We start from the raw sequence: 15572 nt of genomic DNA, 5'->3' as shown, positions 1-15572 counted from the left end.
AAATTTTATAAATCCACCCCCCCCCCCCAAAGATTAGATCTAGAAAGTGGTTCTCAACCGTTGTGAGGTCGCGGTCCGGTAAATTAGCTTTATAAAAGACCACGTTCCGATCCCAACAACTTTAGCCGGCCCCATGGCGAGTACATCGCGCTACGACCCCAGGGCTCTTGGGTTTGAATCCTGGTCTGGGCATGGATGTTTCTGATTGTCCGTTCATCAATTTCATCATATCATCACTCATTCCCGCCTTTGCAAATTAGCCAAAAGTGGCATAAAAAAGCGAAGTAAAATAAACCGAATCAATGAAACCCAACAACTTTATTCGTAAATAGTTTTCCATTTTTTAAAACTTCACACGTTAATTAAAATTCACATTGGAAAAAACATCCTTCCAAGTGATTGCCAACTCGGGCTACAAGTCGTTTCATTCTTCCAATTTGTAGATCAGAAACGCGCCTCAGGGCATTTATAAATATGTATAAATTCAATGGGATTTGGATTAATAAAATTTGCAATTTTTCACGTCAACGGAGAAAAATTCACTCGTAATTCCAAGAGTCACTAATTCACGCAGAACTCCCGGTGATTAGACACCCTCAGTGGCGTAGCGCAGTTCTCTGCTCCCCTGCAAGTGAAAGCTACCTGTTCAAGCGGCTCCGACGCCAACTCAACGTCGTATAAAGTGAGTACCTGGAGGAAACTCCAAGGGTAAAGGCGGCCAGGGACACGGTGCTGATCACATCACCCTCACCTTTGGCCGTGAACAAGAGCTCATAACTCCACACCCCCTGTTCGCCTTCATGTCATGGTGCAAAAGCACAGTGGAACTCTTTACTTTTTTATGTCAATATCAAAAGGCTTGGGGCCTCCTTGAAAATATTAACTGTGATGTTACATTTTTTAATATCACGTGTAAAACTAAAACTAATATTAGCGGTAACACACTCTTTGAGGAATTCCACTTCCGAGTACCGATGCGCACAACACGCAATACAACCTTATTTTATACACAAAAACCTAGACTACAGATTCAAAAAAGATCTCTCCTTTGCAAACTTGCCACACAATACAATGACCTCCCATCAAATATTGATATATTTTCCTGCGAGTTTGCCTTTCGGTCTTCTATTAGAAGTATCTTTTACTTATTTTCTTTTGTTAATTTGCTATTCATTTCTGTGTTTTTTGTTACTTTGAATTATTATTATCTTTCATTTTTTACTTTTTCATTGTTGACGATTTCAGTGTAAAATGGCCACCTGTGCTGAATCTGGAATTTTCTTAATAAATAAATAAAAGGTCACGAATTACCAAGTTAGATGTTTATTGTGTAACAACAAGGCTGAAACTGGTTGAGCACCTGAATCTTTCCACTGGATTCATAACTGTAGACAATTGACAAGCTACACTACGTTTACGACAAACTGAGTAGCTACAAATGTATGAGATGAGGGATATTTTCCTATCGATGGCCATTTGCGAGTAAGTAAGTTAATTCTGCATTTCGGAGGGGGACCCATATGACAAGTTACCCGGTCCCCTCTGGCTGAGACAGTACGCCACTGCTTATTATCGCAGACGTAGTCATATGATGTTTCTGAGAACCAGATTTCTGTTTCGTAAATATATATTTTTTGTAAGCGACACTAGCTGTGGAATTTCTGCGATTATATAAAATTTCAGGAGCACATTGCGGGGCTCCTACACTTCGGGAGCCCCCAGCATTGCGGGGGTTGCCGCTCCGCCACTGGCCACCTTGTTTGAGAAGGACCATCAAAATTATGAGGATGAGTAAAGGTATGTTGAAAAAGATAATTCTTTATTGAACTGCCCTCGTACATATGCTCAATGTAAGCGGGACTTTCGTCTTATGATGAAGAAAAAAACGAATATGCATACGAAAACAAACGAATACATTGTATGTGAAATAAAATACTACATATGTCTTAACCTTAGGTATTCAATATTCGCAGTTATCTTTTCCAAGGCCGGATATCGTAGCGTTATCGTTAAGGTGTATTTTTGCAAATAAAAAATGCGAATCGTCGCTACGCTACGCCCGATTTTTCCGCGACATACCCCCCCCCCCCTTTTCGCTGCCGCCCACCTAGTTCAAAGTTGCTATCGACGTTTCCTCCGAAGCGTCGTGCGACAGCCCTTACACGCGAAACGAGCACGCACCAGATCAGTGCCGTATAGCGATACACACTTTTTTTTTCTTTCACGAAATGAAAGCGAAAGGTTTAAGGTGAGGAGTTACAGTTACGCACCATATGTGCATTTATTTTAATATCGTCGGAATGGGCAATGATAGAGGAAAAGGTCTAAATATGGCCCCCCTTTTTATTTTGTCATTTTCGGAGGAAAAAATAAATATATCAAGCACCTGCCTTTAAAATGCATTTCTTAAATGTAGTAGCATGCTAAAGTATAGAAGGTCTCAATTTTTTTTTTTTTTTAAAAAAAAGAAGCAATTTCCAGAAAATGGTAAAATGATGGGTTTTAAAATTATGGTCTAAATGTGGGCTACTAGTGGCAATATCACAAAAAGCAATTAAAATTTTAAAAAACAGTCATTTATCGCTAAAACATTATAAAATTCATATTTATGAATAATCTGTTATTTTGAAAATCACGCGGAATGGGAAAAATCGAAATTAAGAAAAACATCCAAATATTTGTTGAAAATGTGATCTCAACATTAGACCTCATGTCATAGCCCATATTTAGACCATCACGCTATTTTTCTTCTTCATTTATTTTCGCTCTCTGTGGTACGTATTTCACAAACAAATCATGGCATTATAAAAGCCCACATTTGTTTTATGTACTGCTAATATCATAACCTATACAAAGCAGATAAGAATTCAGAAAACGATGAGTTAAAACATACCTGCAAAAAGTTTTCGGAGGTCGCAATTCTATAACAGCGTCCAAGGCCGAAACAAACCACCACTTTCTCTTGCGAATTGGCGCCGCAACCTTTGTCCTTGACAGATAACCAGTTCGAATATCCTCTGCCAGGCCTGCAGCACCCGGGAGCGCTGATAACTCCAAAACCCATATTTAAACCTTCGCCCATATTTAGACCTTCTCCTCTACTAAAAAAAATCCGGCTTATGCAAGACTATGAATTTCTCCCCATGTTGCAAGTGGAAGCGTTTATTTAAGTCGATTATTAAGCTAGACACGATACTTGAAAAATATGCTGAGTGAGAATTTTCAGAATCCCATGTATTCCTTAAGCAGAAAAAACTCTACATCAACTTCAAGTTGCAGCTAATCAAATGGAAGGTTCGACTTTTCCGCTTGTCAAATACATCTTCAAACTGCCCTCTTTTCATTGATATCTTTTTCTATGCCATCGGAAGTTTGATATTCCCAAGAGAACAAATCAAATAGTGCTCCCATACGTGCAATGCATTTCTCGTTGCCTCCTACGGCCATCCTGGCAGTATTGCCAAACCTGATGTGTTTAAAAGAGCTAAATTTCACATTCAATTGAATTAAAACTGACTTCCAAGGAGCTAGATTTATGAAGGCTGGATAAAGTGCCTCCTAGGGTAATATAAATTTTATGTGTCAAAGGGGTGGGGGCGCTGCTATTACCGTTAACTTGAAAGTAATGACAATTTATTCTAAGTTTTCCGGCGGCATCACCCATCTCAATAATCCACCGATGGTCGTTTCAAATCGAAAATAAAGGATTCCCGGATAACAATATTATGTCATCTCCACGGTAGCCTGGAAAGTAAGAGGGGGTGGGGCGACGCAGCCAATATAACGTCATGTGAAAAATGTATACTCATGGCAAAAGTTGGTCTATGTGGGCCGGAGCCAGTGGAGCATGGAGACAGGCGCCCTAGTTCACAACCAAACGAGTGCACGAAAGAGCCAGATCTGGCACCAAAAGAGCTAAGTTGGCAATACTGACTCGGAGGGACGAATCTTTCCAATGCTTCAACAATTCGCTAAGGTTTCAGGCCCGTCAAAAACTGAACAGAATTTTGAAACTCAATTGGTATGGTAGCAGCCAAGGACGCTCGCAAGGGAGGGCCAGGGGGGATTTGCCCTTTATGAGATTTGTGGAAAACGTTTGTCATTCGAATGCTGAAATTGCAGCGACATTTCATTACAAATAATGACTTGCATGTAAGTTAGAGCAATTATTGCCATGTCTATGATTTTATGATTTGCAAAACAATAATAATAATAAATGTAAGTTTCTATGACTGAAAGGCAAAATATGAAACTTTACTCTGCTCCCCTTAAGGTGATGAGGGACAATTTCGCACCAGTTGTGCATTTATTTCAACATCGTCCGAATGTGCAATGCTACTGGGGAAAAAAGCTGGTGTTCAATAGAGTATGAATTTCTCAACATGTTGCAAGTGAAAGCGTATTTTAAAGTTGATTATTAAGCTAGATACGATCTTTGAAAAATATGACGAATAAGAATTTTCAGAAACCCATGTATTCCTTATGGGGAATCAACTTCAACTTAAAGTTACGGCTAATCAACTGGACGTTTCGACCATTCCGCCTGTCAATTACTACTTCAGTCTGTCCTTTTTCGGTTGATATATTTTTCTATGCCATCGGAAGTTTGATATTCCCAAGAGAACAAATAAATACCTCCCACGGCCATCCTGGCAGTGTTGCCAAACCTGATGCACATAAAAGAGCTGAATTTAACCGTAAACGGAAAACTTTCAAGGAGGTAGGTTTACGAAACTGGATAAAGTGCCTCCTTGGGTAATTTTAGGTGTCAAATGAGTGGGGGTGTTGGTGAGGGAGCGCTGTTATTACCGTTAGCTTTAAAGTGTTAGCAATTTATTCTTTTATTCTTACTTTTCACCGTCTAGATCCGGCGGCATCGCCCATCTCAATAATCCACCGATGGTTGTATGAAATCGAAAATAAAGTATTACGTCCTCTTCACGTCCGCCAAGGCGCAGTGCCGGATCTACAAATCTTGCCCGCCCCCCGCAAAATATTACCAAAGGCCCCCTCTACCTACCTTCACACACACTATATATTTATATATTACACACAGACACACACACATATATATATATATATATATATATATATATATATATATATATATATAACACATATATAATATCTGTGTGTGTAATTCTTGATCTCATGTTGACAAACTCACATACGAGGGCCTACAGGGTGATTCAAAAGTCCGTTAACACCCCCTATAAAAAGTAAAGGAGTTAGGCTGGGCACAATTGATAGAAACATGTTAGGCTTAGGGGGAATCACGTTGGTGTGTTCCAAGCGGATGTCCACCATATTAGTGGCCGCCATATTGAATTCAACTCAATTTTTTTTTAAATGGGAAGGGGGTGATGTGCATAGGCGCCGATTTGTTAAGAGATTTGGGGGGGTAATGCTAAGTAAAGCATAAATACTGATTTCTTTCTGTTTGGAGGAAGAGGGGCAATTTTTTTTCCTTAAGGTGGAACATAATACACTTGAATTAACCTTTGAAAAATAGTAATTGCAATAACTGTATTTGACAACAAAACATATATATCAGGGAATATCGAACTTTATTAGCTGGACAAAAAAATCACTGCACTACTGTGATTATGTAATTATACAACATAATACTTTACATGTAACTTTTGACTGAGAATTTTTTATCATATCTGTTTATAATACTTATATCTTCACACATATTTACACACAAAAGGAAGGCCCAAGATGACATTTTCGTCTGGGCGAGCGATTTTTGACATTTCCGAAGGGAAACAAAGGAGCCTATTTTACAATGGACTGGCTCATTCAAGAGCATGAAGACTACAGTATTCCCATACTTCTTCCTCTATTCTCGCATATATTCATTCATAATATGCCATGCGTTTTCCTTCATTCATTGTTAGTTTGAAAAATGAAATACTGAAATAGTAAACGCACAAGCACAAGAAAGACACTCAAACTGAGTGATAGCATAGAATAGTTAGCTATTCTATGGTGATAGTCTCACATTATTGATTCTGCCCATTTCAGAGCAGAATCCTGCGTAATTTCCCACCTGTTGTGTGTGAAGTTTCTGTGTGCAAAACTCATGTAATATGTTGGAAGATATGCATTGGGCCCCTTATTAGGGGGTCAAACGAGAACTGGATGGGCCCAGGCCCCTCCCTCCCGGTTTCGACACCGGTGGTGATGTGATATACATATATGACACTATTTTCTCATGAAATTGTAGCCTGATTTGATCTAAGGTCGGAATTTTTCCGGCTTTGTCCCCAAAAGCTGAACCAGGGTCCACCCAGCATCAAATCAAATGGTACCCGTTGGGAGGGGGAGGGGGTGTAAATGCGGCCGGAGTGTGATGCTGATCACATCACCTCCAAGGTGTCCGGCATCGAAAAAAATATGTGGGGCCCAGCCCCCACATATCCTAAATGTGCCTTCATGGCATACACAGGGAACTTTTTTTTAACTTTACCTGTGAAATTGTTTCTGTACCTCTGAGTAACTACGTTTATTTTTTATATGCGCATATACGAACCCTCTACTATGTCAATGGCTGAGGGCCCCCCTAAAGGCTTACTTGTCTCCGCCCCCCCGCACTGCGGGGATTTTGCGGGTTGTAGATCCGGCACTGCCAAGGCGCTGTAAAGATAAATGGCTGGGGATAAAACAGGGGGTGGGGCGACGTAGCCAATATAACGTTACGTGCAAAATGTATACTTATGACAGAAGTCTTCTATATAAGCCGGAGCCAGTGATGGCATCATAGTGGGGCAGGGGCGGGTGCCATAGTTCACAGCCAAACGAGTGCACGAAAGAGCCTGATCTGGCGCCAAAAGAGCGAAGCTGGCAACAGTGATCGGCAGCTGCCGAAGAGAGAAGGGCCTAGGGGAAATTGTCCCTCTCCCCCTTAAGAACTCCTAAGGGCGGCCCTGGTAGCAGCAACTATTTACTACATGAAAAATATATTCTTAAAATTGTTTTTGAAACAGCGGTTTTTGTAATATTTATGTTTGAAAATTGCGCATGTTATTGGTTTAGTACGCGACAAAAATATTATCCCCAAGCAGCGATTCCAGCACGCAGAAATTCCTGCAACTTACGCGCTATCCTGAAAAACATTCTTGGCTTGTCTGTCAAAAATGAATAACATTTTAGGATCATTCATGATGACTACTTGCAATTCAAGGACAACAACAAAGGAACACACAGCTCTACGCCAGGACTCGAATCTGGGACCATCTGTAGCGAGATTGCGAGTCCAGTATTCAACGTGCTCGTTGCATTTTATGCTAATCATTTTCTCCCTTTGATTTTTTTGCTGCAATGCTCATTATCTGAACGTTTGTTACCGGTACCTGTTTGTCGAGGGTCAAAACAAACTTTTCCTAATTTAAAATGAACAATGTCAATTTCCGTGAGTGTCCGATTCCCCTTTCATCTCATGACAGGTGTGATTATGGTATTCTTTGAGTTCTCATAATATAATTTCTTGTAAAAATGAAAGTTATTTTGGTTCGCGAGAACCGTCGAACGTTTCACTTTTCCTACAGGACGTAAATAGTCTAAACTGATGCACGCATACGAATATTACCATCAAATCAAATTGAAAGACCATGGAATGTTATAATCATATGGTGAGGGCACTTTTTACCCTCAATTAAGCATGAATTCAAGAATGCAGTGCTTTGAGAAATTACGAGGTGAGGGGGCAAATCAGGGGGACGCCAAGGAGGGAGGGGGGCATGATCCACGGCTGGCCGACCTTGCCAAAGTGTAAAAGACAAATAACGTAATAAATATAAAATTAAACTATGGTGGTAGACCTGTGAAGATTTGAACCTATGACCTCTAGATCATGAAGGCCTGTAGTATAATTGCACACTTACATTAACACATTAAATGTTAATTAGATTATAATTTTTAACTATCGCAACATTTGAATTTGTATATTTTAACTACAATATCTAAATTTCCTATTATCGGTTAATAAACTTTTGCTTGGATTTGATAACGACACGAATATCAAAAACATTATTCTTTGAAGATTCTGCCTACTCAAATAGCTATTTGATCGGAAAGTCAGACGCAGCCAGCTGGCATATCCTCCCCTTCAATCCTAACAATACGCACGTAGTGAACAGTGACATGAATCCTCTATTAACACGCCCGGCAGGTACTCTACCAATATGCATAAGCCAGATGGGCAATCTCAAGTGAACCTAACCGATTGAGACACTCAACTTTACGACTAGAACGTGCGAAATAAAAACTGCTTCGAACCGCAATGTCACCTTGCAAATAGAGATAATGAATATGCTTTCAATGTGCCAAAAAATACTAACTTACAAATAATAAAGAACGGCATGCTGGCAATATCAATCTCATGTGCATAAGAATTTTAAGAAAAAAAAACACACAAGACTTTCCCGCCCCGGTAAAACTTGTGCTCAAAATTATTTCCTCGTTGCATTTCGCATCACCGCCAGGTGGCAGAGTTGTGCAAGCGCAGCCACAAATGACCCTCACTGGGTGAAATCGATGGATATCGCATTAGCACACCACGCAGATGCGTTTCATTCTTGAAAAATACGCACTTCTGCTATTAAAAACTTCTAGCGATATACATGAATAAAAACAATGTTAAAAGCTTAAATTTAAATCGAAGTACATGCAAAGCCGAAACAGTACAATAATATACGTGGATTTTTACGCTTCTTGCGCATTCAAGAAATCGGCTACACCTGGCGAACTGAGCGTTGACTTTCTTCTACAAACTTCCGCACGCGTTTTACGCATTGCGAAATCGTGGCGTGTACCAATATCCATTAGCTGTAACATCACTCTTCCAAGCAGATTCTCATTTATGAAATTAAATTGCGACCATCACATGCGTATAATTCAAATACATTTCGATAATGCGGAACTGTGCACTCCACAACCCCCTCATACAGAAAGGCACTCGTAAACTATGAAATAAGTTTTTCTTTATACCGCCACTTGGCCAATGAAGTATTTATATCAATTTCAATTAAAAGTTCACATATATTTCAGTGATCATGGTATTGACCAAGAATTAATCTATGACAAAACATAAACAAAATAAAATAAAATATGCCAGTTGTATACTGTACGTTGATTATCATAAATCAAACTTTCATTGAACTGATAGGTTAGGTTGTTTGAGAACAGCTTACAACAAAAGCCTGTCTATGAAAGTCGCCTAGCTATTATTAAAAGTGAACAGTCTATAAATGAAAAAAAAGAAACTCACATTCATGTAGGTACAACGTCTAATGCATCAATAGTACCACCTAGTCGCAAATCCCTTCCATTTTGTTTTGTACACGCTGGTTATACAGGATATCATATCTTCAACCACACACAAAAAAAATCTGCGCAGCACAACTTATTTTTCACGAATAAAATTTATTTCACGCTGCACATTTTCATTATGCAGTGTAAATATTCAGAAACTAAATAAAGAAAGAAGCTAATTAAATTTACATATGAAAAAATTGCAAAGCGAAGTTAAAGAAAATAAATACATATACTATTATTCTCAACTCCCCTTCGTTTCTTGCACTATTTATCACTGATTGTTGCCCTTGCACTCACCAACTGTACAACTAAAGAAACAATATATACATTAATTCACATGAGGAAAAACTACGATACTTTCAATGTTACAATTTTTAAATATTTGCATGCATTTTTACATAGTTATCAACACAGGTTAAGTTAGCGAACTAAGTCTATGCACACTTACCTTCCGACGCACTCCTATGCGAAAACCGAGGTTTGCAGAATTTTGCGCTTCGCCGACACAATTTGCATTTGCGCTCTCGGCTCGTTCATCTTGCTTATTTTCATTCTTGGCTTCCGCAGCAGCGCTTGTGTTTAGCGTGTAATTTCCATTTTCCATTTTCTGCAGGTTACCGGAATTTAATTCACGCTGTAGTATCAGGTCTAAATACTTTTTAGCAAAGCGCACGCTATCTTTGTTCTGCATGTGCTTTTCGATTTCCCCGTACGGCACTCCAGTCTCTAAATAATCCGGCTCCTCGACTATTATTTCTGCAACCGCACTGCTCAACAAACTGCTCGTACGCTCGGAATTTAGCATGACAATATTAGGCGCTTCGGGTTTGTTTTTGTATAGCGCGTACCTAGACCATTTAGCTGCATTTCTATAGCTAGTATTGCCTTTATATTCTACCTTTATGACAATTTCTGCGTCAACGAGGCGCTCCAGGTCCGCTACGGTGTCCTGTGGATCGACGGCAAAACGTCTCTGTAGAAAATTACATATTCTTTCGATGTCCGGCCTCGCTTTTCGCCGTCTTAGCTGGTCTATTGCTTCCAATATTCGATCCTGGTTCTTGATTTCACTCATAGCTGTCCTTTGCTATGGTAAATTCAAAGTTATTTTCACCACAATATCACTGCAAATTCACACCGCGCCTCCTACGGCAAACTTTCCTATCGCGAATGTCTGTTCGGGTAGCAAGCAGCTCACGACGCCTGCGTAATGGCGGAAGTAGAAAAGCATTATGGGAGGAAGCCGATCCATCTTTATGGTACAGGATCTAGGGCAATTTTCGCCCACGTTCAGTGGAGCTGGTTGAATGTTGAAAACAATTTATGTCTATTGCATTTTAACGTAGAAAATGTCTATGCATTCCCGCTACAATAACAAGATTCTTTACACTCAAATAGAGCGTACTGAAACAAAACAATAGAACGTTTACAAGAGGCCGTTTATTTGCGAGATCTCTCACCAATTTTCGCTTTCAATGTGCAGCAGTGGTTGAAAGTTAAAACCCTTGACCCGCACGAAAAGCTGCGCTATTTTGTCACAAATATCGCTGGTTTTTTTCAATATTGTGTTTTATAATAATGTAACGCTATCGGCTCTTGAAATATAATTCAGAATGATGACAAGACAAGAAGACTTAATAACAGCGACAAATCTTATGATATAAAAATCACACAAAACAAGATAGAATGAATATCGTGATTCACATTTTAACAACACAAGCTCTTGACAAGAAAAAAAAAAGTTGCGTAAATTGCATTCTTGTCCATCACGGATTAGTTCAAAACAAAATAGTTGTGTATAGCGGAAAAATTGCTTGGTTCTCAGTAAGAGAGCTCGTAGAACAATCGTACATGAGCGTGTCAATTATTAGAACTCGCAATGAAAAGTTAAACAGTTCTTAAAGATGACCATTGTTGAACAATTTTCACCGATTGATTGCTTTGAGCTGAAGAATATCACACATTACAAATGCTTATTAATACTTTCTATGGAATATTGATCAGTTGTGATTTCATGTTTGCTTTATTCACAAAGATTTGCCGTGAATGGACCTACAGTTCTAATAACCAACTCAGCCAAGAAAATAATTCGACTCGAAACCCAGTAATTACATGTAGGACAATATTTATCTGGGGGTGTGTGTTCAAGTCCTCGAAATGTTATAATGAGCTGTCTGAATGGGATGGGCAGGGAAGTATCATGTACAGTGGGATCCAGGAGTATTACCGTGCAAATTGTCCATCACCATGTTCGTGCACTTTATTTGACCCAATAAAAGCTTCAAGAATTAAAAGAAAACTCAAAACAAGCTGTTGACACCTTCTGCATCAGCATACATAAAAATCCATTGCTTAAAAACACACAGGATGTAAGAGAAAAATTAATGAAAATAGTCATGGACAATTTGCACGGTAATACTCATGGATCCCACTGTACCGTCCCTCCCTAAAAAGCATAGGCGTCCGCACAGGGGTGTTAGGGGTGCCCGGGCAACCCCTAATGTGTCCTAAAAAATAAAAATGTAGAAACCACAATTAAAATAATGAAAGTAATATCTATGTTTAAAACAGGTAAAGAATTTCGTTTCATTTGAGACGCTCTGCTCTCGCCCCCCCCCTACACCTTTCTTCCCAAAACAATGTGATATTGTATTCTATAATAATCAGTAATCACATAGTAAACAAGATTGTTTTAACATTGTAAATCACACAGAGTTCCTCCACAAATTGGCTCGCACTTATAGTACCTCTCCCGAGTACAACCTCCATTGCTAATGCCACCTTTTCAACTTGCAAGGCTTATTTATTTATTTGCATTTACACGCAAGATGAAGATTGCAGTAGCAATCGAAATCGCGCCCACAAGAATAATAAATGCAAACCGAATCTGTGTAATTTATAAAGTGATAATAAATGTGGTTTAATAATGGCTAACAGTAATTATGACAAGTTATTATTCATTCATTTCCTGAGAGGAATTGAGCTGATATATTAACTGTAGATATATAGCCTTGTATTGTATTACATTTGTTAGTTACGAGGGTCACTATTTATATTTTGAGCCTTGGCAACACTGATTGAAGTTAGGCGCGATTTGACGTTTGCAGGGAATCGTCTGGCATTATTGACCATAACGTACTTTAAATGTTTTGTCAATAGCTTCATTTGCGTTGTTTATGTTGCCTTGGAGATTGCGCGACAACAATACAATGGAATTAACTTGTGAACATTTTCGTGCGATGATTTTTTACGATTTTCGACGTGGATTATCAAGACAAGAGTGCATCGATCAACTTACTTCCGCATTTGGCGATGAAGCCCCATCCTTTGCCACTGTGAAACGCTGGTATAACGAATTTAATCGTGGCCGCCATTCGCTCACCGACGAGATTCGCGAAGGTCGTCCAAAATCAGTTGTTGTTCAAGAAAACATTGATGCTGTGCAAAACGTAATACTGCAAGATCGTCATGTGACATACTGTGAGATTGAGGCAACCATAGGCATTAGTTCCACCAGCATATATAAAATATTACATGATCATTTGACAAAAACTCAAAAAGATGCTCGCGTCAATTGGTGCAAACAAATGCTCAATAAATACAATCGTGGTGCTTCAAAAGACGTATATAAGATTGTAACAGGTGACGAATCATGGATATATGCATACGAGCCGGAACGTAAACAGCAGTCGACTGTATGGGTGTTTCAAGATGAACCCAATCCAACAAAAGTTGTTCGCGCTCGAAGCACATCGAAACAAATGGTCGCCTGTTTTTTCGGGAAAACTGGTCATGTGGCAACTGTGCCTTTAGAGGAACAAAGAACGGTCAACTCTGAATGCTACACAACAATTTGTTTGCCAGAGGTCTTCGGTCAAATACGGAAAACAAACAAACGCCGTCGGATCATTCTTCATGAAGACAATGCCAGCTGTCACACATCTCGTCTAACATCCGACTTTATGAACAGTCAAAAAATCGAATTGATGGGTCATCCGCCGTACAGTCCTGATTTGGCTCCCAATAACTTCTTCTTGTTCCCGAATGTCAAGAATAAATTGCGTGGACAACGATTTTCGTCGGCGGAAGACGCCGTTGATGCGTTCTAAAACCATATTACGGAGGTGTCTCAAGAAGATTGGAAAAACTGCTTTGACAAATATCTTCACAATGATAGGAAAACCTGCGCTAAAGTGATAACGAATACTAAGAAGAGACTATAATGTTAACACTTCATACACCTAATAGTTTCTGTGATAAGGGGACATGAAGTTACGACAATTAGGCTAACATTACAACGTTGTCCAGATAGGCACTTCAAACTCGCCTAAGGCACCCTCAAATAAATTAGTCTGAACATGCTTATGCTAAAAGGGGTCGTCAGAACAAGCGCGAAAGGAATTAGCGTGAAAGTGAAATTTTCGCGGTTAATCCGTTTCGAGGTTGTACTTTTCGCGGTTATTCCGCGTTCAATCCTTTAATCTGTTGTGCGTTTAATATCTTCGGGCTTGTTCCTTCGTGTTTGTTCCGTTTCGCGGTTATTCCACCATCATCCTAAAAGCGATGTCCGAAATTTCATACGTGTAATTTTATTTGAGCGTATTTATTTATACGCTATGTTCATGCTTATAGGAGATCAATAATAAGAAAAAAAATGGATAAGTTTCGTCACAGGAATGCTAGAATTCAATCACTGTTGGGGTAGCACTATTTTGAAAGAAGAAATAGTGATGCAGACTAATTTCTTCATTTGTTGTTTAAATCCACTTTATGCTCGGATAAACTAATCGAGACAGGTCCTAAAGTTCAATGGATACAACGCTAAGGAGCAGATACCATTGAAAGCGGCGGGGTTGTTAATAAGCGCTGAATTTGTTATTCACGTAGTTCTGAAAAATATTAAGATAGGGGTGTATGGTTTAATTTACTCAGATCGCCTCCTATCACCTCAATTCTAGGTCCGAATGTCTCAAGAAAGTTATTATTTGGATTTACCTTCGTTAGTTCTTATGCTTTCATTTACCCGAGTAATAATGAGCATCTTACGAAAGATATAACTGGTCAAAATATTATTTTGAAAACGAAATATCTAATAATACAATGAATGCGTACAGTGGGATCCATGAGTATTACCGCTCAAATTATCCATAAGCATGTTCGTGCACTTTATTTGACCCAACAAGAGCTTCAAGAATTAAAAGAAAACTCAAAACAAACTGTTGAGAACTTCTGCACCAGCATACATAAAATTTCATCGCTTACAAACACACAGGATGTGTCAGAAAAATAATGAAAATAGTCATGGACAATTTACACGACAATACTCATGGATCCCACTGTACCTTACAATATTTTTTTTTATAAAAATTGCGAGGAAATTGTTTTTTCAATTAACTGAGATTTTTGGAGGTTCCCATGCCGCCCCTACCTCGATAGAGCTGCAATAATCTTCATTTCCAATACGATATTCAAGCTGACACTTACATTTGTAGTATACGAAAATCTCCTATATCTCAAAATTCCCGGATCATCAGTAGAACAAAATACTACATACACTTTCCTTTTATTGCCCTTATAAGCCAGTCTCCCCTTCCCCCTTCATGAGCGTCGCCAGAATTGTTTGTGCGGGGGGGAGTCAGGTCGTCGATATGAAATGCGTTAATAACGAAAATATTATTATATCATTGGGAAGACTCGAAATATCAAATTAGTGAATGAATAACTTCCATCATTAAATATTTTTCTTCATTTTTTTTCAGATTTCAAATCATTACTTCACTGAAACGCACAGTCAATCTCATATGCAGAATCAATTTCATATTTTGTTATAATTTTACCCCAGGACAATCTTCGAAAGTTAGCAGGACTGAATTTAGGTCTCATTTCAGTAGGCCCTGGATTAAGGGCGCACGAATTGGGGGGGGGGGGATTATTCTATACTCTGTCTCTGGAATGTATGGAGCAACCCCGCGCATAAAGAAAGAGAAGGGAAGAAAGCAAGTAGGCGGAGCAAAGCAGTGCGCGCTGCTGCGATTGGCTAGTATCTGCACTCACCTCCTCTCTCACGAGTTTATTAGTGGAGCCCTCTACTATATAACTTGTTTTCGATCGCTCGGTCCAGAGATTCCTGGGAGGCCTTGAACGGCTGAACAGCACCAGCGAATCACAGACGTGCGGCGTTGCCTTGTTCCGTGACAAGGCGTTTCGCTCAACCACGCTGTCTCTTTTCCGTGTGAGATTTCGACATGGCACCG

At 39.3% G+C, this 15572-nt stretch overlaps 1 protein-coding gene across 1 annotated transcript in view; it reads right to left on the bottom strand.

Moving 5' to 3' along the window:
• Nucleotides 1-10510, bottom strand: part of LOC145979818 (histone acetyltransferase KAT6A-like) — a 51052-nt gene extending 40542 nt beyond the window's left edge. Inside the window, exon 1 of the mRNA XM_083112841.1 lies at nucleotides 9767-10510. Within this exon, the coding sequence (XP_082968967.1) occupies nucleotides 9767-10393 (627 nt within the window). The 5' untranslated portion in view covers nucleotides 10394-10510. The remainder of the gene's footprint in view (nucleotides 1-9766) is intronic.
• Nucleotides 10511-15572: the final 5062 nt, after the last annotated feature.

Source organism: Lepisma saccharinum, chromosome 26 (genome assembly GCF_977018435.1).
Source record: "Lepisma saccharinum chromosome 26, izLepSacc3.1, whole genome shotgun sequence".
Taxonomy (NCBI): Eukaryota; Metazoa; Arthropoda; class Insecta; order Zygentoma; family Lepismatidae; genus Lepisma; species Lepisma saccharinum.
This window is presented reverse-complemented; position numbering and strand designations above follow the sequence as displayed.